Source organism: Bombina bombina, chromosome 10, assembly GCF_027579735.1.
Source record: "Bombina bombina isolate aBomBom1 chromosome 10, aBomBom1.pri, whole genome shotgun sequence".
Taxonomy (NCBI): Eukaryota; Metazoa; Chordata; class Amphibia; order Anura; family Bombinatoridae; genus Bombina; species Bombina bombina.
The window spans coordinates 165,135,411-165,160,004 of record NC_069508.1 but is presented as its reverse complement, the minus strand read 5'-3'; the positions used below and the strand labels follow the sequence as shown (position 1 = coordinate 165,160,004).

General features: G+C 45.1%; 1 protein-coding gene across 1 annotated transcript in view; it reads left to right on the top strand.

The window, feature by feature from the left end:
- The first annotated feature begins 14,163 nt into the window (after positions 1-14,163).
- RNF11 (ring finger protein 11) overlaps positions 14,164-24,594 on the top strand; it is a 63,393-nt gene continuing 52,962 nt past the window's right edge. The window contains exon 1 of the mRNA XM_053693493.1: positions 14,164-14,388. Within this exon, the coding sequence (XP_053549468.1) occupies positions 14,263-14,388 (126 nt within the window). The 5' untranslated portion in view covers positions 14,164-14,262. The remainder of the gene's footprint in view (positions 14,389-24,594) is intronic.

Here is a 24,594-nt window from a genome sequence, read left to right as displayed (position 1 = left end):
TACATCTGCATTCTGTAACACGACCCCTCATGTCTGATAGTTACATCTGCATTCTGTAACACGTCCTCTCATGTCTGATAGTTACATCTGCATTCTGCAACATATCCCCTCATGTCTGATAGTTACATCTGCACTCTGTAACACGACCCCTCATGTCTGATAGTTACATCTGCATTCTGTAACACGACCCCTCATGTCTGATAGTTACATCTGCATTCTGTAACACGACCCCTCATGTCTGATAGTTACATCTGCATTCTGTAACACGTCCTCTCATGTCTGATAGTTACATCTGCATTCTGCAACATATCCCCTCATGTCTGATAGTTACATCTGCATTTTGTAACATGTCCCAATGTCTGATACTTACATCTGAATTCTATAACACGTCTTCTCATGTCTGATAGTTACATCTGCATTCTGCAACATATCCCCTCATGTCTGATAGTTACATCTGCATTCTGTAACACGTCCCCTCATGTCTGATAGTTACATCTGCATTCTGTAACATGTCCTCTCATGTCTGCTAGTTACATCTGCATTCTGTAACACGTCCTCTCATGTCTGATAGTTACATCTGCATTCTGTAACACGTCCCCTCATGTCTGATAGTTACATCTGCATTCTGTAACACGTCCCCTCATGTCTGATAGTTACATCTGCATTCTGTAACACGTCCCCTCATGTCTGATAGTTACACCTGCATTCTGTAACATGTCCCTATATCTGATAGTTACATCTGCATTCTGTAACACATCCTCTCATATCTGATAGTTACATCTGCATTCTGTAACATGTCCCCTCATGTCTGATAGTTACATCTGCATTCTGTAACATGTCCCCTCATGTCTGATAGTTACATCTGCATTCTGTAACATGTCCCTATGTCTGATAGTTACATCTGCATTCTGTAACATGACACCTCATGTCTGATAGTTACATCTGCATTCTGTAATAAGTCCCCTCATGTCTGATAGTTACATCTGTATTCTGTAACATGTCCCTATATCTGATAGTTACATCTGCATTCTGTAACATGTCCCCTCATGTCTGATAGTGACATCTGCATTCTGTAACATGTCCCCTCATGTCTGATAGTTACATCTGCATTTTGTAACATGTCCTCTCATGTCTGATAGTTACATCTGCATTCTGTATCACGTCCCCTCATGTCTGATAGTTACATATGCATTCTGTAACATGTCCCCTCATGTCTGATAGTTACATCTGCATTCTGTAACAAGTCCCCTCATGTCTGATAGTTACATCTGCATTCTGTAACATGTCATCTCATGTCTGATAGTTAGATCTGCATTCTGTAACATGTCTTCTCATGTCCGATATTTACATCTGCATTCTGTAACATGTCCCTATGTCTGAAAGTTACATCTGCAGTCTGTAACATGTCCCTATGTCTGATAGTTACATCTGCATTCTGTAACATGTCCCCTCATGTCTGATAGTTACATCTGCATTCTGTAACATGTCCCCTCATGTCGGATAGTTACATCTGCATTCTGTAGCATGTCCCCTCATGTCTGATAGTTACATCTGCATTCTGTAACATGTCCTCTCATGTCTGATAGTTACATCTGCATTCTGCAACATGTCTCTATGTCTGATAGTTACATCTGCATTCTGTAACACGTCCCCTCATGTCTGATAGTTACATCTGCATTCTGTAACATGTCCTCTCATGTCTAATAGTTACATCTGCATTCTGTAACATGTCCTCTCATGTCTAATAGTTACATCTGCATTCTGTAACATGTCCCTATGTCTGATAGTTACATCTGCATTCTGTAACATGTCCTCTCATGTCTGATAGTTACATCTGCATTCTGTAACATGTCCCTATGTCTGAAAGTTACATCTGCATTCTGTAACAATTTCCTATATCTGATAGTTACATCTGCATTTTGTTACATGTCTCCTCATATCTGATAGTTACATCTGCATTCTGTAACACGTCCCCTCATGTCTGACAGTTACATCTGCATTCTGTAACATGTCCCTATGTCTGATAGTTACATCTGCATTCTGTAACATGTCCCTATGTCTGATAGTTACATCTGCATTCTGTAACACGTCCCCTCATGCCTGACAGTTACACCTGCATTCTGTAACATGTCCCCTCATGTCTGATAGTTACATCTGCATTCTGTAACATGTCCTCTCATGTCTGATAGTTACACCTGCATTCTGTAACATGTCCCTATGTCTGATAGTTACATCTGCATTCTGTAACATGTCCCTATGTCTGATAGTTACATCTGCATTCTGTAACATGTCCCTATGTCTGATAGTTACATCTGCATTCTGTAACATGTCCCTATGTCTGATAGTTACATCTGCATTCTGTAACACGTCCCCTCATGCCTGACAGTTACATCTGCATTCTGTAACATGTCCCTATGTCTGATAGTTACATCTGCATTCTGTAACACGTCCCCTCATGCCTGACAGTTACATCTGCATTCTGTAACATGTCCCCTCATGTCTGATAGTTACATCTGCATTCTGTAACACGTCCCTTCATGTCTGATAGTTACATCTGCATTCTGTAACATGTCCCCTCATGTCTGATAGTTACATCTGCATTCTGTAACATGTCCCCTCATGTCTGATAGTTACATCTGCATTCTGTAACATGTCCTCTAATGTCTGATAGGTACATCTGCATTCTGCAACATATCCCTATGTCTGATAGTTACATCTGCATTCTGTAACACGTCCCCTCATGTCTGATAGTTACATCTGCATTCTGTAACATGTCCTCTCATGTCTAATAGTTACATCTGCATTCTGTAACATGTCCTCTCATGTCTAATAGTTACATCTGCATTCTGTAACATATCCTCTGATGTCTGATAGTTACATCTGCATTCTGTAACATGTCCCTATGTCTGATAGTTACATCTGCATTCTGTAACATGTCCCTATGTCTGATAGTTACATCTGCATTATGTAACATGTCCCAATCGCTGATAGTTACATCTGCATTCTGCAACATGTCCCCTCATGTCTGATAGTTACATCTGCATTCTGTAACATGTCCCAATGTCTGATAGTTACATCTGCATTCTGCAACATGTCCTCTCATGTCTGATAGTAACATCTGAATTCTGTAACATGACATCGCATGTCTGATAGTTACATCTGCATTCTGTAACATGTCCCCTCATGTCTGATAGTTACACCTGCATTCTGTAACATGTCATCTCATGTCTGATAGTTAGATCTGCATTCTGTAACCTGACCCCTCATGTCTGATAGTTACATCTGCATTCTGTAACATGTCCTCTCATGTCTGATAGTTACATCTGCATTGTGTAACATGCCCCCTCATGTCTGATAGTTACATCTGAATTCTGTAACATGACATCTCATGTCTGATAGTTACATCTGAATTCTGTAACATGTCCTCTCATGTCTGATAGTTACGTCTGGATTCTGTAACATGACACCACGTCTGATAGTTACATCTGAATTCTGTAACATGTCCTCTCATGTTTGATAGTTACATCTGCATTCTGTAAAATGACACCTCATGTCTGATAGTTACATCTGCATTCTGTAACATGTCCTCTCATGTCTGATAGTTACATCTGCAACTGCATTCTGTAACATATCCTCTCATGTCTGATAGTTACATCTGCGACTGCATTCTGTAACATTTCCCTATGTCTGATAGTTACATCTGCATTCTGTAACATGTCCTCTCATGTCTGATAGTTACATCTGCATTCCTTAACATGTCCTCTCATGTTTGATAGTTACATCTGCATTCTGTAACATGTCCTCTCATGTTTGATAGTTACATCTGCATTCTGTAACATGACCCCTCATGTCTGATAGTTACATCTGCATTCTGTAACATGTCCTCTCATGTCTGATAGTTACATCTGTATTCTGTAACATGACCACTCATGTCTGATAGTTACATCTGAATGCTGTAACATGTCCTCTCATGTCTGATAGTTACATCTGCATTCTGTAACATGTCCCCTCATGTCTGATAGTAACATCTGAATTCTGTAACATGACATCTCATGTCTGATAGTTACATCTGAATTCTGTAACATGTCCTCTCATGTTTGATAGTTACATCTGCATTCTGTAAAATGACACCTCATGTCTGATAGTTACATCTGAATTCTGTAACATGTCCTCTCATGTCTGATAGTTACATCTGCAACTGCATTCTGTAACATATCCTCTCATGTCTGATAGTTACATCTGCGACTGCATTCTGTAATATTTCCCTATGTCTGATAGTTACATCTGCATTCTGTAACATGTCCTCTCATGTCTGATAGTTACATCTGCATTCAGTAACATGTCCTCTCATGTCTGATAGTTACATCTGCATTCTGTAACATGACACCTCATGTCTGATAGTTACTGCTGCATTCTGTAACATGACCCCTCATGTCTGATAGTTACATCTGAATTCTGTAACATGTCCTCTCATGTCTGATAGTTACATCTGCATTCAGTAACATGTCCCCTCATGTCTGATAGTTACATCTGAATTCTGTAACATGTCCTCTCATGTCTGATAGTTACATCTGCTTTCTGTAACATGACACCTCATGTCTGATAGTTACATCTGCATTCTGTAACATGACCCCTCATGTCTGATAGTTACATCTGCATTCAGTAACATGTCCCCTCATGTCTGATAGTTACATCTGAATTCTGTAACATGTCCTCTCATGTCTGATAGTTACATCTGCATTCAGTAACATGTCCCCTCATGTCTGATAGTTACATCTGAATTCTGTAACATGTCCTCTCATGTCTGATAGTTACATCTGCATTCTGTAACATGACACCTCATGTCTGATAGTTACATCTGCATTCTGTAACATGACCCCTCATGTCTGATAGTTACATCTGAATTCTGTAACATGTCCTCTCATGTCTGATAGTTACATCTGCATTCTGTAATATGACCCCTCATGTGTGATAGTGACATCTGAATTCTGTAACATGTCCTCTCATGTCTGATAGTTACATCTGCATTCTGTATCATGTCCCCTCATGTCTGATAATTACATCTGAATTCTGTAACATGTCCTCTCATGTCTGATAGTTACATCTGCATTCTCTAACATGACACCTCATGTCTGATAGTTACATCTGCATTCCGTAACATGCAGTACCACGGAGATGGAAGTTAGGAAAAGAATTAACAAAGACCGATATGAAAGGGTGTGTTAGGGTTAATATTGACGTAGCAGCTATCTGTGCATTATTTACAACAGTCTCGGCTCAGTGGGAGATCAGATGGGTAAATAAATTTAAGTTCACAAGGAAAGTGGTCACTTATACAATCTGCTGTAAAATCTGAAATTTATTTAAAACTTTGTTTTCTCAGGAAAGGAAAAATAAAGCACCTTTTGTACTCAACTTGTCCTGTCCTGAAAGACGTCTAAAAGAAATATCTTCTGTCTTATAAGGATGGGGCTAGGGCAGGGCACAGTCCAGAAACTCAAATAGTTCTTAGTAACAGTTTGATCTCAGTGACATCTACAAGCAGTGCCATTAAAGTGATCAATTATACTTATTACACTTAAAGGGACAGAGAAAATGATATTGTAATGGCAACATTTCATCACCTACCTATTATAAGTGTGAGTCCCAGTTAAAAATGAAGAAGCACGAGCAATATTTTTTAACTCAATTTGTGCCTATTTGCCTGACTGGTACTGCAGCTTGTACACTGTTTGTTTATCACTGGGGCAACCTTTTTTGGAATACTGGCCATGCTCATTAGCATACATTTGCATAAATGATTACACGGTATAACTCAGAATGTAAAAGGATTACTTCTTTATAATTAGATTGCAACACACACAGAGGACGTTTCAGCATGACAGGACCAGTATTTCTATGTTTATTCTTTATTATCTATATTAACCTGAACCCTAAAAAATACTGGCCTTTTCTGAAAAATAACGTCTGGGTGCCAACCCTAAGCATAGATAGTGTTTAAAGTCTGTACTGTAACTTAGACAGGTCCTCTGGCAAAATGGAAACAATGTAAAATGTAAAGAGAGAATCTGAATAAGAATAAAAAGAGTGACATTATCTGTCCTGTTTAAAGGGATATAAAAGTGCAAAAAGAAAGTGCTCTATATTAACCATTTCTGGTCATATGTCGGAATGTATCCGACAAAGGGTTTTACCGCTTGCGGTACAATGTCGGATACATTTCCGACATGACTTTCTCCCAACACGACAGCCGCCCAGTCACTGCACATGGGCACAGAAAAAGGCGGAGCCTTCATCGATCACAGAGACTTTCCCCCACTCACGCCGCGCAGCCTGCGACAATGGTCCACTGAGACACATGTAACTCCACTGACACTAACTCCCCCCACAGAAACCGCACCATAAAGATGCGATCTCCCCACAAACACCACACTCGCACCCATGTGATCCCACACACACAGCACCCCACAGCGGCCACCCCACCCCCCCCCCACACAGTGATGCGGACTCCCCTCACACCCACAGCATCCATAGTGATGCTATATATGTATGGGGTGCTGTGTATGCAGTGGGGAATCACATCTGTAAAGAGTGCTGTGTGAGCAGAAGGGGATCACATTTCTATATGGGGCTGAGTACAAAGGGAGCTCACCCAACACAACAAGCTGTGTTAAATAAGACCTGCTGGTGCCCTATGTCAGAATTAATAGGACTAGAAAGGGTTAAAGCATTTTATTACGACAGAATGGCTTGTATATCGTTGTGTGTTCAACCCCTGCAAAAAACACATATTTAAAGTAAGCTCCAGAGCAGTGCCCCACTGGTAGCTAGCTGAACATATCTGGTAAGTCAATAAAAAGGAGGCACATGTGTGTAGCCCGCAATCAGCAACTATCTCCAAGTAGTGCATTGCTGCTTGTGAGCCTACCTAAGTATGCTTTTCCACAAATGATACCAAGAGAAGAAAGCAGATTAGACAATAGAGATACATTTGAAAATTGCAGCTCTATCATGAAAGATTCATTTTGATTTTTCTTGTCCTTTTATGATCAGCATTCTGTCTAACAAACGTGAATCAGAACTCACTTGAGACCTCTGATTGTAAGGAGCGTAACTTGCTAATTACTTGCTTTAGATTATACAATGGGTGGGGGGTAAAACTGTAAATATATATTGTGTTTGTCTACACTGATACCTTTACAATCTGGACATTTTATTGCTTTATGAGAGCCCCCACTCTGGGGTACTTTAAGGGTTAAACAGCTCTCATTATCTATTTCAGTAGCGAGACAAAACACACAGTAATAGGCGCCAAGGTAATAAAGTAAGATAGGTGCAGAAAACCTCAAGGATCTCGCCACTCCCTACTGTAATAGCAAATATAAAACCGAACAGACAAATATATGTACACACAGAGAGAAATGCACTCACAGGAACGAACAACCAGCTCAATACCATTGTTAGCCTGTTCTATGGCGATTTACCACCTGGGTGCAACTTCTTTTAGCCCAGCAATGCTTTTCACAGAGTAGAACTTTCCTGTAGTATATCAGTCTGATTCCGCCTATTACGGTCAGTCCAGCGCCGAAATACCAGGCAATTCCTCTCTGAACAAGGAACAAAGCAACCCCAGACGATTGTTTCGGCCTTCATTGGGCCTCGTCAGTGAGGTGAAGCAGTATTCCTCTAAGCACACTGAGCAAGGAGTCCATGTCTGGTTTCCCCTTTTTCCCTTAGGGAGACTAAATACACATAGAGAGAAATGCACTCCCAGGAACGAACAACCAGCTCAATACCATTGTTAGCCTGTTCTATGGCGATTTACCACCTGGGTGCAACTTCTTTTAGCCCAGCAATGCTTTTCACAGAGTAGAACTTTCCTGTAGTATATCAGTCTGATCCCGCCTATTACGGTCAGTCCAGCGCCGAAATAACAGGCAATTCCTCTCTGAACAAGGAACAAAGCAACCCCAGACGATTGTTTCAGCCTTCATTGGGCCTCGTCAGTGAGGTGAAGCAGTATTCCTCTAAGCACACTGAACAAGGAGTCCACGTCTGGTTTCCCCTTTTTCCCTTAGGGAGACTAAATACACCCAGAGAGAAGTGCACTCACAGGAACGAACAACCAGCTCAATACCATTGTTAGCCTGTTCTATGGCGATTTACCACCTGGGTGCAGCTTTTTAGCCAAGCAATGCTTTTCACAGAGTAGAACTTTCCTGTAGTATATCAGTCTGATGCCGCCTATTACGGTCAGTCCAGCGCTGAAATACCAGGCAATTCCTCTCTGAACAAGGAACAAAGCAACCCCAGACGATCGTTTCGGCCTTCATTGGGCCTCGTCAGTGAGGTGAAGCAGTATTCCTCTAAGCACACTGAGCAAGGAGTTCACGTCTGGTTTCCCCTTTTTCCCTTAGGGAGACTAAATACACACAGAGAGAAATGCACTCACAGGAACGAACAACCAGCTCAATACCATAGACAAATATATGTAGCCACCAATCACCAGCTAGCGCCAGTAATGTAGAATATGGACATATTCTTTTCAACAAAGGATACAAAGTGAACACATTATATATCATAAAAGTTCTATCTGAATCATGCAAAGGTATCTAGCACCCACTCTTATAATCCAAAGTGAAGGTAGGTATCAAGCGGAGCTGATGCTATGTCCTAGACATTATTCAATGCATACAGAAGTCCACTTATACCATCTAAAAATAATCATCTTTATAACAGATATATAATCACATTAAACATGACAAACGTAGAGGCTTTCAAACGTTATTCAAGCCAAAAACATTGTGTTTGATGTAACCATATATCTCTCACTCCTTTCTTCTCTCCCGTCTCTCACTCCTCTCTTTTACTCTGCACTCTGTCTCCCTTCCCTTTTCCCCTGCAATCTCTCATGTATGTCACTTCTCTCTCCCTTCTCTAACCGCCTTTATTCTCTCTCTCTCTCCATTCTCAAACAACTCTCTCTATTCTTTCTCTCACCCTCCCTCCTCTCTTTCCGTCCTTCTCTCTAGTGTCTCTCCATGTCTCTCTCTTTCTTTAACTTTCGTTATCATTAAAGGGACAGTCTAGGCCAAAATAAACTTTCATGATTCAGATAGAGCATGTAATTTTAAACAATTTTCCAATTTACTTTTATCACCAATTTTGCTTTGTTCTCTTGGTATTCTTAGTTGAAAGCTTAACCTAGGAGGTTCATATGCTAATTTCTTAGACCTTGAAGCCCACCTCTTTCAGATTGCATTTTAACAGTTTTTCACCACTAGTGGGTGTTAGTTCACGTATTTCATATAGATAACACTGTGCTCGTGCACGAGAAGTTATCTGGGAGCAGGCACTGATTGGCTAGACTGCAAGTCTGTCAAAAGAACTGAAAAAAGGGGCAGTTTGCAGAGGCTTAGATACAAAATAATCCCAGAGGTTAAAAGTATATTATTATAACTGTGTTAGTTATGCAAAACTGGGAAATGGGTAATAAAGGGATTATCTATCTTTTAAAACAATAAAAAATTCTGGTGTAGACTGTCCCTTTAAAGAGAGATTTGGTGCATGACATAACATAAATGGAAAAAAAAAACAGTTGTACACAACCTGTTATACAGTAAAGGAACATTTGTAATAAGCCATAAACCTAAAAGAAGCCTCATATCTGAATTTTGCCTAAGGCCTCAGTAAATCGATAGCTGTCTTTATTGTTTAAAGGGACACTAAAGTCAAAATTAAACATTCACAATTCAAACATAGCATACAATTAAAAACAGCTTTCCATTTTACTTATATTATCAATACGGTGATCTAAAATAAGTTGTCTACCGCGTAGGAATGTGTCTACCACGTCACTTCCGGGGACGTGAATCAGCTGCTTGAGGTTTGTGGCGTTCACTGCGCATGCGCTAGAGGCCCGACCTCCTTAAAACAGCTAATTTACACAGGTCGAGGAAATATATGGCACCGCATTCCTGAGCGCACGTTACTGGTTGCAAAATCAGACGGAACAGCTATTAACCCCTTATACTCAGTCAACAAGTTCAGCCAGTCCCATCACTGTGTAACAATCTGAGGGGGGATTATTTGAAACAAGTTATCTATTTTTGCGAATAAGAAAAGATGATTGACAGAGTGTGACGGAGACTCACAAAAAGAGATAACTTGTTTCAAATACTCCCCCCCCCCCCTCAGATTGTTACACAGTGAAGGGACTGGCTGAACTTGTTGACTGACTATAAGGGGTTAAAGGACCAGTCAACACAGTAGATTTTTTTTCTGACAATTTTAAAAGTTATGTCTTTTTCCATTCCCCCTGTACCATGTGACAAGCCATCAGCCAATCACAAATGCATACACGTACCATGTGACAGCCATCAGCCATTCACAAATGCATACACACTTATTCTTGCACATGCTCAGTAGGAGCTGGTGACTCAAAAAGTTTAAATATAAAAAGACTGTGCACATTTAGTTAATGGAAGTAAATTGGAAAGTTGTTTAAAATGGCATGTTCTATCTGAATCATGAAAGTTTAATTTTAAGATTGAATTTCTTTCTAAAAATGCTGCTAAATCCAGATTCAGGTTTAGGGCAGATGGATGAAGAGTATTCAATTTATATACCCAAAATGTTTCTCTCTGGCATAGTCTTGTGAACCTATTATATCAGCATTTTGAGAAAGAAATTAAATCTTATATAAACGATAGAACTTTTGATATCATATCAGGTCACATTATTATTTCTTTTGAAGGTTCACACATCACTAAGTTATAATATGGCACTATTTGAGGTAATGTCTAAGGTCAGACTTTGTAAATTTAATCTCTGTCCTTTGGAATAGTAATATATTAAGCACAGGGTAGTTTAAATTACTTATTTTTATTAAAAATAAAAAATTCACTAGACATATAAGTCTAGTTAATATATCAGTATTGTGACACTCATTCTTTATAATATTATTAATTTAATGTTTGAGGCTAAATATTTAGTTATAATTAATTCAGCACATAACCACTAGAAACAGGGTTTTATTCTAAAGTCATTTATGTCCACGTACACTTGGTGGGGGTAATAATAATAATATTTTTTTACCCAAATATGTATCAAATCTCCATCGGAAATGTGTTTCTGCCATGAATGATAATATGATATATGTTGGAATATCCATTATTATGGATAAATTGAAGTAACATATATATGAATAAATAATATTGTTATAAATTTACAATGTGATCTCGATTAGTGGGATCACATATATTGTTGCATGTATTGTCAATTACTTAAGCAGACTTGAGTGAGTCAATAATGTTTTTGTATATTAAGAATTAAGCCTAGTAGAGAGTCTAATGTTCATTGACATTTGTTTATATTCACTTAGAGTTTGTCACCCACCTGTAAGATGTCATAGGAGTGGGTGTACACCTGGTATCAGGTGTAATGGATTGGTTGAGAGCCTTTTAAATAGGTAGTGGTTGTTTAGAGTGATACAGTCTGAGGAAACGGCGTTGCTCTCCGAGAAACGTGTCACTGTTTTTAAATACTTGTTTTTAAATTAAAACTTGTTTTTTATTTACTACTGCCATCGCCATGAGTTTGTTGAGCGGCCCACACCTTTACTTTCCCTGCATTGTCGAGGGAGCAGCTGCAGAGTAGCAGTAGTGATTACTGAAGGTGGATTATCGTGCCCAGGCAGTGAGGAAATCGGATCACTTATCCTAACCTGTGGGAGTCAGCCGAGCGGCTCAAAAAGTCTTGGTCCGCTTCACTTGTGCTATTGTGTGCTTCATCAAATGTGAGTGTATTAGATACCATACGTACTGCTGTGTATACCCATGATATAAAATAGCCTAGGTTTAAAATCCTGTTCTCTTTCTTATCTTCTCTGCTCAAGCCAGTTAGGGACAGTTATAAAGGAGCCAATAATGAACTGATAGGCTTTTATGCAGAGGGCCTTAGTACAAAGATTATTTTAGGCCCCCAAAGGTACTTACTAAGTAGTAAGTAATAGTAATAATATATATGCTGCTTTGTATAATGATTTTGAGGATATATAAATAGATAGACAGACAGACCTGCAACCTACAATAATAAAAGGATTGTACACATTCTGCACACGCCTATGCATAAACTGGCTACTATGCTGCCTTTCCAGCACTTTGGCCCTGGTGCCACTGCACCAATGGTAGTTCCACCACTGCTTTAATGTCCCTGGAAGTGGATGCTCCTATACTCTGGGCCTGAAATATAACACTATAACTGTTAATTATTAGGTGAATGTCATTTTTTAATATATTGGTATCCCAGTATGGGGCACTGAGATCCTGACTGAGGTTTCTAGTATGACTGAAGGAAGTGTGTGTTGCTGGGGTCTTGGTATGACTGTGGGAAGGGGTCCTGTGTGGGCGTTCTAGCATGGTTGTGTAGAGGTAAACTGGGGGTCTCAGGAAGGGTGTGGGGCAGACATAGAGTAATGTGTTATGGGTGTGGTGGGGAAATAATGAATAAAAGGCAATAAGTGATTTACCTTTTTGGATGTCGGGAACTAAGATTACAGAAAATGCAAAGTATACAGACTTTAAGAACTGGCTAATGTCATCAATAGATAAGCAGAACCAAGCGTCCATCAGGCAAACGTCCCAGCATGGTGTGTTGCTGGGGTGCTTGGCTTGCATTTTAAGCGGGACCCTGAGAGTTCTGGTATGGGTGTGGGAAATGACCCTAAGGGTTCTTATATGGTTATAGGTAGGGAACCTTCTAGTTCGGATATAGGGAGGGAACCTGGGTTTGGCAGACCCTGGGGGTCTTGTATGACCCTTGGGGTCTGGTACGGGGAGGGATAGTGGGGGTCTGGTATGGGTGTGAGGGACACTGGGAATCTGGTATGAGTGTAGGGAGAGGAAAATGAGTAAGCTGGGGATTCCTGTGCCAACAATTAGACAAAAGTTACATCACAAACTCTGTAACAAGTGAAATCCCATGCTTGTTACCCTGGGGGTCTGTTATGGGCATGGGGATGGACCATGGGTGTCTGGTATGGGCTTGGAACAGGACACTGGGGGTCTGATATGGATGTGGGGCACCCAGGGGGTCTGCTATGGCCATGGGAAGAGACCGTGGGGGTCTGGTATGGGAGTAGGGAGAGATCCTAGGAGTCAATTATGAGAATGGTGAGGGACCCTGGGAGACTATTATGAGAGTGGTAAAGGACCCTGGGGTCTAGTATGAGCTTAGGGGCCCTGGCAGTATAGTATTGGTGTGGGGAACTGTGTGGGTTTTTTTATGAGCACGGGGGGATCCTGGGGGTCTATTATGGACTTGAGGGACCCTGGCGGTATACTATGAACGTGAGGGACCATGGGGGTATATAGTATGCATTTAAGGGATCTGAGCTTGAGGGACCCTGGTGCTGGCAGTATAGTATGGGTCTGGGGAACTGTGTGGGTCTTTTATGAGCATGGGGGGGGGGGGGTATCCTGGGATCTGGTATGGGCTTAATAGACCCTGGGAGTCTCGTATTGGCTTGATGGACCCTGGGGATATAGTACGAGCTTGAGGGATCCTGGAGGTATATTGTAACGAAGAGTGTGGGTCTACTATGAGCATGGGGAGGAATCCTGGGGGTCTGTTATGAGAACGGGGAGGGATCCTGGGGTACTAGTATGTGCTTGAGGGACCCTGGTGGTATACTATGGCCGTAGGGGTCGGTGGATCAAAAGGTTCTGGTGGACTCTGGGGGTCTGTAGGAACGTGAGGACGGAAATTGAGGCTTGAGGGTCTGGTATGGGACACTAGGGGCTCTAGTATGAGTGTGGGACACTGAGTAAGCTGTGGTTTCCCGTGTCAAGAGACTAACCTTGAAAAATTAGACATGTTAAATCACAAACAATATAACAAGCGAAATCCCACGGTCTTTACCGTTCATGTAAATAAACATTACATAACGCATTACACACGATTGAGCTGCAATTAACTTAGAAGTATTATACACAGCAGCAAATAAGCGCAGTCGCACAGCTACCCTTTCTGCCCTATTCCTCAGGGAGCTGCAGCGCATGACCCGCGCAGGTGCTGACTGACAGCCAGGTGAGCGCGCAGCTAGGCCCCACCTTGACGTCATCCTCCCTGCCCTCCCAGTCCAGACACAAACACAGGGGCGGGGCCTAGCGGGCGCCGGTGACGTCACGCCGTGTCTGTGAACTCCGAGTTCGGTAATGGCGGCCGTGAGAGAGCGAGACTGGAGCGGGGCGTAAGGTGCTCATGATGGGGAACTGCCTGAAATCCCCCACCTCGGACGATATCTCTCTGCTGCACGAATCCCAGTCTGATCGCGCCAGTTACGGCGACGGACCCGAAGGAGAGCACGAGCCCCCGCCGCCGTACCAGGTGAGATCCCGACACAATATGCTCCCGCATACCGTGCCCGGCATATTTGTACCCACTGTCTTTAATGTTATTGTGTGACTGTACCCCCTGCCCATAATGTTATTGTGTCACTGTACCCCCTGCCCATAATGTTATTGTGTCACTGTACCCCCTGCCCATAATGTTATTGAGTGACTGTAACCCCTGCCCATAATGTTATTGAGTGACTGTAACCCCTGCCCATAATGTTATTGTGTGACTGTAACCCCTGCCCATAATGTTATTGAGTGACTGTAACCCCTGCCCATAATGTTATTGTCACTGTACCCCCTGCCCATAATGTTATTGTCACTGTACCCCCTGCCCATAATGTTATTGTGTGACTGTAACCCCCTGCCCATAATGTTATTGTGTCACTGTAACCCCTGCCCATAATGTTATTGTGTCACTGTACCCCCTGCCCATAATGTTATTGTGTCACTGTACCCCCTGCCCATAATGTTATTGTGTCACTGTACCCCCTGCCCATAATGTTATTGTGTCACTGTACCCCCTGCCCATAATGTTATTGTGTCACTGTACCCCCTGCCCATAATGTTATTGTGTCACTGTACCCCCTGCCCATAATGTTATTGTGTGACTGTACCCCCTGCCCATAATGTTATTGTGTCACTGTACCCCCTGCCCATAATGTTATTGTGTGACTGTACCCCCTGCCCATAATGTTATTGTGTGACTGTAACCCCATAATGTTATTGTGTGACTGTACCCCCTGCCCATAATGTTATTGTGTCACTGTACCCCCTGCCCATAATGTTATTGTGTGACTGTAACCCCCTGCCCATAATGTTATTGTGTCACTGTACCCCCTGCCCATAATGTTATTGTGTCACTGTACCCCCTGCCCATAATGTTATTGTGTCACTGTAACCCCCTGCCCATAATGTTATTGTGTCACTGTAACCCCCTGCCCATAATGTTATTGTGTCACTGTACCCCCTGCCCATAATGTTATTGTGTCACTGTAACCCCCTGCCCATAATGTTATTGTGTCACTGTAACCCCCTGCCCATAATGTTATTGTGTCACTGTAACCCCCTGCCCGTAATGTTATTGTGTCACTGTAACCCCCTGCCCGTAATGTTATTGTGTCACTGTAACCCCCTGCCCGTAATGTTATTGTGTCACTGTAACCCCCTGCCCGTAATGTTATTGTGTCACTGTAACCCCCTGCCCGTAATGTTATTGTGTCACTGTAACCCCCTGCCCGTAATGTTATTGTGTCACTGTAACCCCCTGCCCGTAATGTTATTGTGTCACTGTAACCCCCTGCCCGTAATGTTATTATGTCACTGTAACCCCCTGCCCGTAATGTTATTATGTCACTGTAACCCCCTGCCCGTAATGTTATTGTGTCACTGTAACCCCCCGCCCGTAATGTTATTGTGTCACTGTAACCCCCCGCCCGTAATGTTATTGTGTCACTGTAACCCCCCGCCCGTAATGTTATTGTGTCACTGTAACCCCCTGCCCGTAATGTTATTGTGTCACTGTAACCCCCTGCCCGTAATGTTATTGTGTCACTGTAACCCCCTGCCCGTAATGTTATTGTGTCACTGTAACCCCCTGCCCGTAATGTTATTGTGTCACTGTAACCCCCTGCCCGTAATGTTATTGTGTCACTGTAACCCCCTGCCCGTAATGTTATTGTGTCACTGTAACCCCCTGCCCGTAATGTTATTGTGTCACTGTAACCCCCCCGCCCGCAATGTTATTGTGTCACTGTAACCCCCCCGCCCGTAATGTTATTGTGTCACTGTAACCCCCCCCGCCCGTAATGTTATTGTGTCACTGTAACCCCCCCCGCCCGTAATGTTATTGTGTCACTGTAACCCCCCCGCCCGTAATGTTGTTGTGGGACTGTACCCCCCCGCCCGTAATGTTGTTGTGGGACTGTACATGCCCCCCCCACCCGCCCGTAATGTTGTTGTGGGACTGTACCCCCGCCCGTAATGTTGTTGTGGGACTGTACCCCCCCCCCCCCCCGCCCGTAATGTTGTTGTGGGACTGTACCCCCCCCCCCGCCCGTAATGTTGTTGTGGGACTGTACCCCCAGTAATGTTGTTGTGGGTCTGTACCCCCAGTAATGTTGTTGTGGGACTGTACCCCCCCCCCCCGCCCGTAATGTTGTTGTGGGTCTGTACCCCCAGTAATGTTGTTGTGGGTCTGTACCCCCAGTAATGTTGTTGTGGGACTGTACCCCCAGTAATGTTGTTGTGGGACTGTACCCCCAGTAATGTTGTTGTGGGACTGTACCCCCAGTAATGTTGTTGTGGGACTGTACCCCCCCCCCCCCCCCCCCGCCCGTAATGTTGTTGTGGGGCGCTACTCCCCACCTTTTTTTTTTACACTTTTTTTTTTTTTGTACACCTTTTTTTTACACCTTTTTTAATGAGTTATTGAACAATACATGAAATCAAAATCGTAATGTTATTGTGTCACTGTAACCCCCTGCCCGTAATGTTATTGTGTCACTGTAACCCCCTGCCCGTAAAGTTATTGTGTCACTGTAACCCCCTGCCCGTAATGTTATTGTGTCACTGTAACCCCCCCCGCCCGTAATGTTATTGTGTCACTGTAACCCCCTGCCCGTAATGTTATTGTGTCACTGTAACCCCCTGCCCGTAATGTTATTGTGTCACTGTAACCCCCCCCGCCCGTAATGTTATTGTGTCACTGTAACCCCCCCCCGCCCGTAATGTTATTGTGTCACTGTAACCCCCCCCCCCGCCCGTAATGTTATTGTGTCACTGTAACCCCCCCCCCCGCCCTTTATGTTATTGTGTCACTGTACCCCCCCCCCCCGCCCGTAATGTTATTGTGTCACTGTAACCCCCCCCCCGCCCGTAATGTTATTGTGTCACTGTAACCCCCCCGCCCGTAATGTTGTTGTGTCACTGTAACCCCCCCGCCCGTAATGTTGTTGTGGGACTGTACATGCCCCCCCCACCCGCCCGTAATGTTGTTGTGGGACTGTACCCCCCCCCCCCCCGCCCGTAATGTTGTTGTGGGACTGTACTCCCGCCCGTAATGTTGTTGTGGGACTGTACCCCCCCCCCCCCCCGCCCGTAATGTTGTTGTGGGACTGTACCCCCCCCCCCCGCCCGTAATGTTGTTGTGGGACTGTACCCCCCCCCCCCCCCCCCCGCCCGTAATGTTGTTGTGGGACTGTACCCCCCCCCCCCCCCGCCCGTAATGTTGTTGTGGGACTGTACCCCCCCCCCCCCACCCGTAATGTTGTTGTGGGACTGTACCCCCCCCCCCGCCCGTAATGTTGTTGTGGGACTGTACCCCCAGTAATGTTGTTGTGGGACTGTACCCTCAGTAATGTTGTTGTGGGTCTGTACCCCCAGTAATGTTGTTGTGGGTCTGTACCCCCAGTAATGTTGTTGTGGGTCTGTACCCCCAGTAATGTTGTTGTGGGTCTGTACCCCCAGTAATGTTGTTGTGGGTCTGTACCCCCAGTAATGTTGTTGTGGGACTGTACCCCCAGTAATGTTGTTGTGGGACTGTACCCCCAGTAATGTTGTTGTGGGACTGTACCCCCCCCCCCGCCCGTAATGTTGTTGTGGGACTGTACCCCCAGTAATGTTGTTGTGGGTCTGTACCCCCAGTAATGTTGTTGTGGGTCTGTACCCCCAGTAATGTTGTTGTGGGACTGTACCCCCAGTAATGTTGTTGTGGGACTGTACCCCCAGTAATGTTGTTGTGGGACTGTACCCCCCCCCCCCCCCGCCCGTAATGTTGTTGTGGGGCGCTACTCCCCACCTTTTTTTTTTACACTTTTTTTTTTTGTACACCTTTTTTTTACACCTTTTTTAATGAGTTATTGAACAATACATGAAAACAAAATCGTTCTTTGTATCAATACAGAGAGGTGGATACTTGATTCAGAAACAGCAAAATAAAACATTAATGTTAGGATCAGATCCAATTATAAGTCCCACATTTCAAAATAAAAAGTCCATTTGTTTGGTTATTGTCCATAACATTGATCAAAGGAGCTCAAAATAGAGGACAATCCCCTCCATGATAAGCAGTACAAAAAAGAGACATTTTGTAGGAAATCCTCTTACCTGCGGAAAGTCAAAATTAAAGGGACACTGAACCCAAATTTTTTATTTTGTGAATCAGAGCATGCAATTTTAAGCAACTTTCCAATTTACTTCTATTATCAATTTTTCTTCATTCTCTTGCTATCTTTATTTGAAAAAGGCATCTAAGTTGGGGTTTTTTTGTTCAGGACTCTGGACAGCATTTTTTTTTTTTTATTGGTGGATGAATTTATCCACCAATCGGGAGGAACAACCCAGGTTGTTCACCAAAAATGGGCCGGCATCTAAACTTACATTCTTGCATTTCAAATAAAGATACCAAGAGAATGAAGCAAATTTGATCATAGGAGTAAATTAGAAAGTTGCTTAAAATGTCATGCTCTATCTGAATCATGAGAGAAAAAAATGTGATTGTGTCCCTTTAAACTTGCATGATTCAGATAGAGCATGTCATTTTAAGACACTGTTAAATTCACTTCTTTTTTCAAATGTGCTTCCTTCTTTAGTATCCTTTGTTAAAAATGAATACGCACATATCCTACACTAGTGGGAGCCTCTGCTAATTGGTGCCTGCACACATTTGTCTCTTGTGATTGGCTAACTAGATGTGTTCATATAGCTGCAAGTAGAGCATTGTTGTCCCTTCAGCAATGGATAACAAGAGAATGAAGCAAATTTGATAATCGAAGTAAGTTGTAAAGTTGTCTGAAATTGTATGTTCTATCCAAATCATAAAAGAAAAATTTGGGGTTTACTATCCCTTTTAATAGTATATAACTTTCTTGTAATTTAATATTCATAACGTGTTCTTCCACCGTATACCTATATTCTATCTATCTACACTTGAAAAATAGCAGGAAGAAAAAAAAAAGCAAGAGATTTGTTTAAATCTTAAACATTAAGCATACAATTTTATCTTTTGTTCAAGTATCATATTACCCACAGATCAGACAAAACAAACAAAAAAATTAAGTTTCTCCTCCCTCTCCCTCTCTTCCTCAATCAACTCAAATAGCCATTCTCCTCTTAACCTACAATTTGCCATGTATAGTGTATTTTCGAATGTTTTAATTACTCTTTTTGTTCTTCGAGATTTAAGGTTTTCAAAGCTTCCCCCATTTATCAAAGAACCTTTCAATATTAGCTTCTAGTTTGAACCAGATATCATATTGTTCTATAAGAAATTGCTTATAGCCCTCCCTGTGTGTGGCTGTACCCCCTGCCTGTACTGTGAGTGTGTGTGGCTGTACCCCCTGCCTGTACTGTGAGTGTGTGTGGCTGTAAACCCCTGCCTGTACTGTGAGTGTGTGTGGCTGTACCCCCTGCCTGTACTGTGAGTGTGTGTGGCTGTAAACCCCTGCCTGTACTGTGAGTGTGTGTGGCTGTAAACCCCTGCCTGTACTGTGAGTGTGTGTGGCTGTAAACCCCTGCCTGTACTGTGAGTGTGTGTGGCTGTAAACCCCTGCCTGTACTGTGAGTGTGTGTGGCTGTAAACCCCTGCCTGTACTGTGAGTGTGTGTGGCTGTAAACCCCTGCCTGTACTGTGAGTGTGTGTGGCTGTAAACCCCTGCCTGTACTGTGAGTGTGTGTGGCTGTAAACCCCTGCCTGTAGTGTGAGTGTGTGTGGCTGTAAACCCCTGCCTGTACTGTGAGTGTGTGTGGCTGTAAACCCCTGCCTGTACTGTGAGTGTGTGTGGCTGTAAACCCCTGCCTGTACTGTGAGTGTGTGTGGCTGTAAACCCCTGCCTGTACTGTGAGTGTGTGTGGCTGTAAACCCCTGCCTGTACTGTGAGTGTGTGTGGCTGTAAACCCCTGCCTGTACTGTGAGTGTGTGTGGCTGTAAACCCCTGCCTGTACTGTGAGTGTGTGTGGCTGTAAACCCCTGCCTGTACTGTGAGTGTGTGTGGCTGTAAACCCCTGCCTGTACTGTGAGTGTGTGTGGCTGTAAACCCCTGCCTGTACTGTGAGTGTGTGTGGCTGTAAACCCCTGCCTGTACTGTGAGTGTGTGTGGCTGTAAACCCCTGCCTGTACTGTGAGTGTGTGTGGCTGTAAACCCCTGCCTGTACTGTGAGTGTGTGTGGCTGTAAACCCCTGCCTGTACTGTGAGTGTGTGTGGCTGTAAACCCCTGCCTGTACTGTGAGTGTGTGTGGCTGTAAACCCCTGCCTGTACTGTGAGTGTGTGTGGCTGTAAACCCCTGCCTGTACTGTGAGTGTGTGTGGCTGTAAACCCCTGCCTGTACTGTGAGTGTGTGTGGCTGTAAACCCCTGCCTGTACTGTGAGTGTGTGTGGCTGTAAACCCCTGCCTGTACTGTGAGTGTGTGTGGCTGTAAACCCCTGCCTGTACTGTGAGTGTGTGTGGCTGTAAACCCCTGCCTGTACTGTGAGTGTGTGTGGCTGTAAACCCCTGCCTGTACTGTGAGTGTGTGTGGCTGTAAACCCCTGCCTGTACTGTGAGTGTGTGTGGCTGTAAACCCCTGCCTGTACTGTGAGTGTGTGTGGCTGTAAACCCCTGCCTGTACTGTGAGTGTGTGTGGCTGTAAACCCCTGCCTGTACTGTGAGTGTGTGTGGCTGTAAACCCCTGCCTGTACTGTGAGTGTGTGTGGCTGTAAACCCCTGCCTGTACTGTGAGTGTGTGTGGCTGTAAACCCCTGCCTGTACTGTGAGTGTGTGTGGCTGTAAACCCCTGCCTGTACTGTGAGTGTGTGTGGCTGTAAACCCCTGCCTGTACTGTGAGTGTGTGTGGCTGTAAACCCCTGCCTGTACTGTGAGTGTGTGTGGCTGTAAACCCCTGCCTGTACTGTGAGTGTGTGTGGCTGTAAACCCCTGCCTGTACTGTGAGTGTGTGTGGCTGTAAACCCCTGCCTGTACTGTGAGTGTGTGTGGCTGTAAACCCCTGCCTGTACTGTGAGTGTGTGTGGCTGTAAACCCCTGCCTGTACTGTGAGTGTGTGTGGCTGTAAACCCCTGCCTGTACTGTGAGTGTGTGTGGCTGTAAACCCCTGCCTGTACTGTGAGTGTGTGTGGCTGTAAACCCCTGCCTGTACTGTGAGTGTGTGTGGCTGTAAACCCCTGCCTGTACTGTGAGTGTGTGTGGCTGTAAACCCCTGCCTGTACTGTGAGTGTGTGTGGCTGTAAACCCCTGCCTGTACTGTGAGTGTGTGTGGCTGTAAACCCCTGCCTGTACTGTGAGTGTGTGTGGCTGTAAACCCCTGCCTGTACTGTGAGTGTGTGTGGCTGTAAACCCCTGCCTGTACTGTGAGTGTGTGTGGCTGTAAACCCCTGCCTGTACTGTGAGTGTGTGTGGCTGTAAACCCCTGCCTGTACTGTGAGTGTGTGTGGCTGTAAACCCCTGCCTGTACTGTGAGTGTGTGTGGCTGTAAACCCCTGCCTGTACTGTGAGTGTGTGTGGCTGTAAACCCCTGCCTGTACTGTGAGTGTGTGTGGCTGTAAACCCCTGCCTGTACTGTGAGTGTGTGTGGCTGTAAACCCCTGCCTGTACTGTGAGTGTGTGTGGCTGTAAACCCCTGCCTGTACTGTGAGTGTGTGTGGCTGTAAACCCCTGCCTGTACTGTGAGTGTGTGTGGCTGTAAACCCCTGCCTGTACTGTGAGTGTGTGTGGCTGTAAACCCCTGCCTGTACTGTGAGTGTGTGTGGCTGTAAACCCCTGCCTGTACTGTGAGTGTGTGTGGCTGTAAACCCCTGCCTGTACTGTGAGTGTGTGTGGCTGTAAACCCCTGCCTGTACTGTGAGTGTGTGTGGCTGTAAACCCCTGCCTGTACTGTGAGTGTGTGCGGCTGTAAACCCCTGCCTGTACTGTGAGTGTGTGCGGCTGTAAACCCCTGCCTGTACTGTGAGTGTGTGCGGCTGTAAACCCCTGCCTGTACTGTGAGTGTGTGCGGCTGTAAACCCCTGCCTGTACTGTGAGTGTGTGCGGCTGTAAACCCCTGCCTGTACTGTGAGTGTGTGCGGCTGTAAACCCCTGCCTGTACTGTGAGTGTGTGCGGCTGTAAACCCCTGCCTGTACTGTGAGTGTGTGCGGCTGTAAACCCCTGCCTGTACTGTGAGTGTGTGTGCGGCTGTAAACCCCTGCCTGTACTGTGAGTGTGTGTGCGGCTGTAAACCCCTGCCTGTACTGTGAGTGTGTGTGCGGCTGTAAACCCCTGCCTGTACTGTGAGTGTGTGTGCGGCTGTAAACCCCTGCCTGTACTGTGAGTGTGTGTGTGGCTGTAAACCCCTGCCTGTACTGTGAGTGTGTGTGTGGCTGTAAACCCCTGCCTGTAGTGTGAGTGTGTGTGGCTGTAAACCCCTGCCTGTAGTGTGAGTGTGTGTGGCTGTAAACCCCTGCCTGTAGTGTGAGTGTGTGTGGCTGTAAACCCCTGCCTGTAGTGTGAGTGTGTGTGGCTGTAAACCCCTGCCTGTAGTGTGAGTGTGTGTGGCTGTAAACCCCTGCCTGTAGTGTGAGTGTGTGTGGCTGTAAACCCCTGCCTGTAGTGTGAGTGTGTGTGGCTGTAAACCCCTGCCTGTAGTGTGAGTGTGTGTGGCTGTAAACCCCTGCCTGTAGTGTGAGTGTGTGTGGCTGTAAACCCCTGCCTGTACTGTGAGTGTGTGTGGCTGTAAACCCCTGCCTGTACTGTGAGTGTGTGTGGCTGTAAACCCCTGCCTGTACTGTGAGTGTGTGTGGCTGTAAACCCCTGCCTGTACTGTGAGTGTGTGTGGCTGTAAACCCCTGCCTGTACTGTGAGTGTGTGTGGCTGTAAACCCCTGCCTGTACTGCGAGTGTGTGTGGCTGTAAACCCCTGCCTGTACTGCGAGTGTGTGTGGCTGTAAACCCCTGCCTGTACTGCGAGTGTGTGTGGCTGTAAACCCCTGCCTGTACTGCGAGTGTGTGTGGCTGTAAACCCCTGCCTGTACTGCGAGTGTGTGTGGCTGTAAACCCCTGCCTGTACTGCGAGTGTGTGTGGCTGTAAACCCCTGCCTGTACTGCGAGTGTGTGTGGCTGTAAACCCCTGCCTGTACTGCGAGTGTGTGTGGCTGTAAACCCCTGCCTGTACTGCGAGTGTGTGTGGCTGTAAACCCCTGCCTGTACTGCGAGTGTGTGTGGCTGTAAACCCCTGCCTGTACTGCGAGTGTGTGTGGCTGTAAACCCCTGCCTGTACTGCGAGTGTGTGTGGCTGTAAACCCCTGCCTGTACTGCGAGTGTGTGTGGCTGTAAACCCCTGCCTGTACTGCGAGTGTGTGTGGCTGTAAACCCCTGCCTGTACTGCGAGTGTGTGTGGCTGTAAACCCCTGCCTGTACTGCGAGTGTGTGTGGCTGTAAACCCCTGCCTGTACTGCGAGTGTGTGTGGCTGTAAACCCCTGCCTGTACTGCGAGTGTGTGTGGCTGTAAACCCCTGCCTGTACTGCGAGTGTGTGTGGCTGTAAACCCCTGCCTGTACTGCGAGTGTGTGTGGCTGTAAACCCCTGCCTGTACTGCGAGTGTGTGTGGCTGTAAACCCCTGCCTGTACTGCGAGTGTGTGTGGCTGTAAACCCCTGCCTGTACTGCGAGTGTGTGTGGCTGTAAACCCCTGCCTGTACTGTGAGTGTGTGTGGCTGTAAACCCCTGCCTGTACTGTGAGTGTGTGTGGCTGTAAACCCCTGCCTGTACTGTGAGTGTGTGTGGCTGTAAACCCCTGCCTGTACTGTGAGTGTGTGTGGCTGTAAACCCCTGCCTGTACTGTGAGTGTGTGTGGCTGTAAACCCCTGCCTGTACTGTGAGTGTGTGTGGCTGTAAACCCCTGCCTGTACTGTGAGTGTGTGTGGCTGTAAACCCCTGCCTGTACTGTGAGTGTGTGTGGCTGTAAACCCCTGCCTGTACTGTGAGTGTGTGTGGCTGTAAACCCCTGCCTGTACTGTGAGTGTGTGTGGCTGTAAACCCCTGCCTGTACTGTGAGTGTGTGTGGCTGTAAACCCCTGCCTGTACTGTGAGTGTGTGTGGCTGTAAACCCCTGCCTGTACTGTGAGTGTGTGTGGCTGTAAACCCCTGCCTGTACTGTGAGTGTGTGTGGCTGTAAACCCCTGCCTGTACTGTGAGTGTGTGTGGCTGTAAACCCCTGCCTGTACTGTGAGTG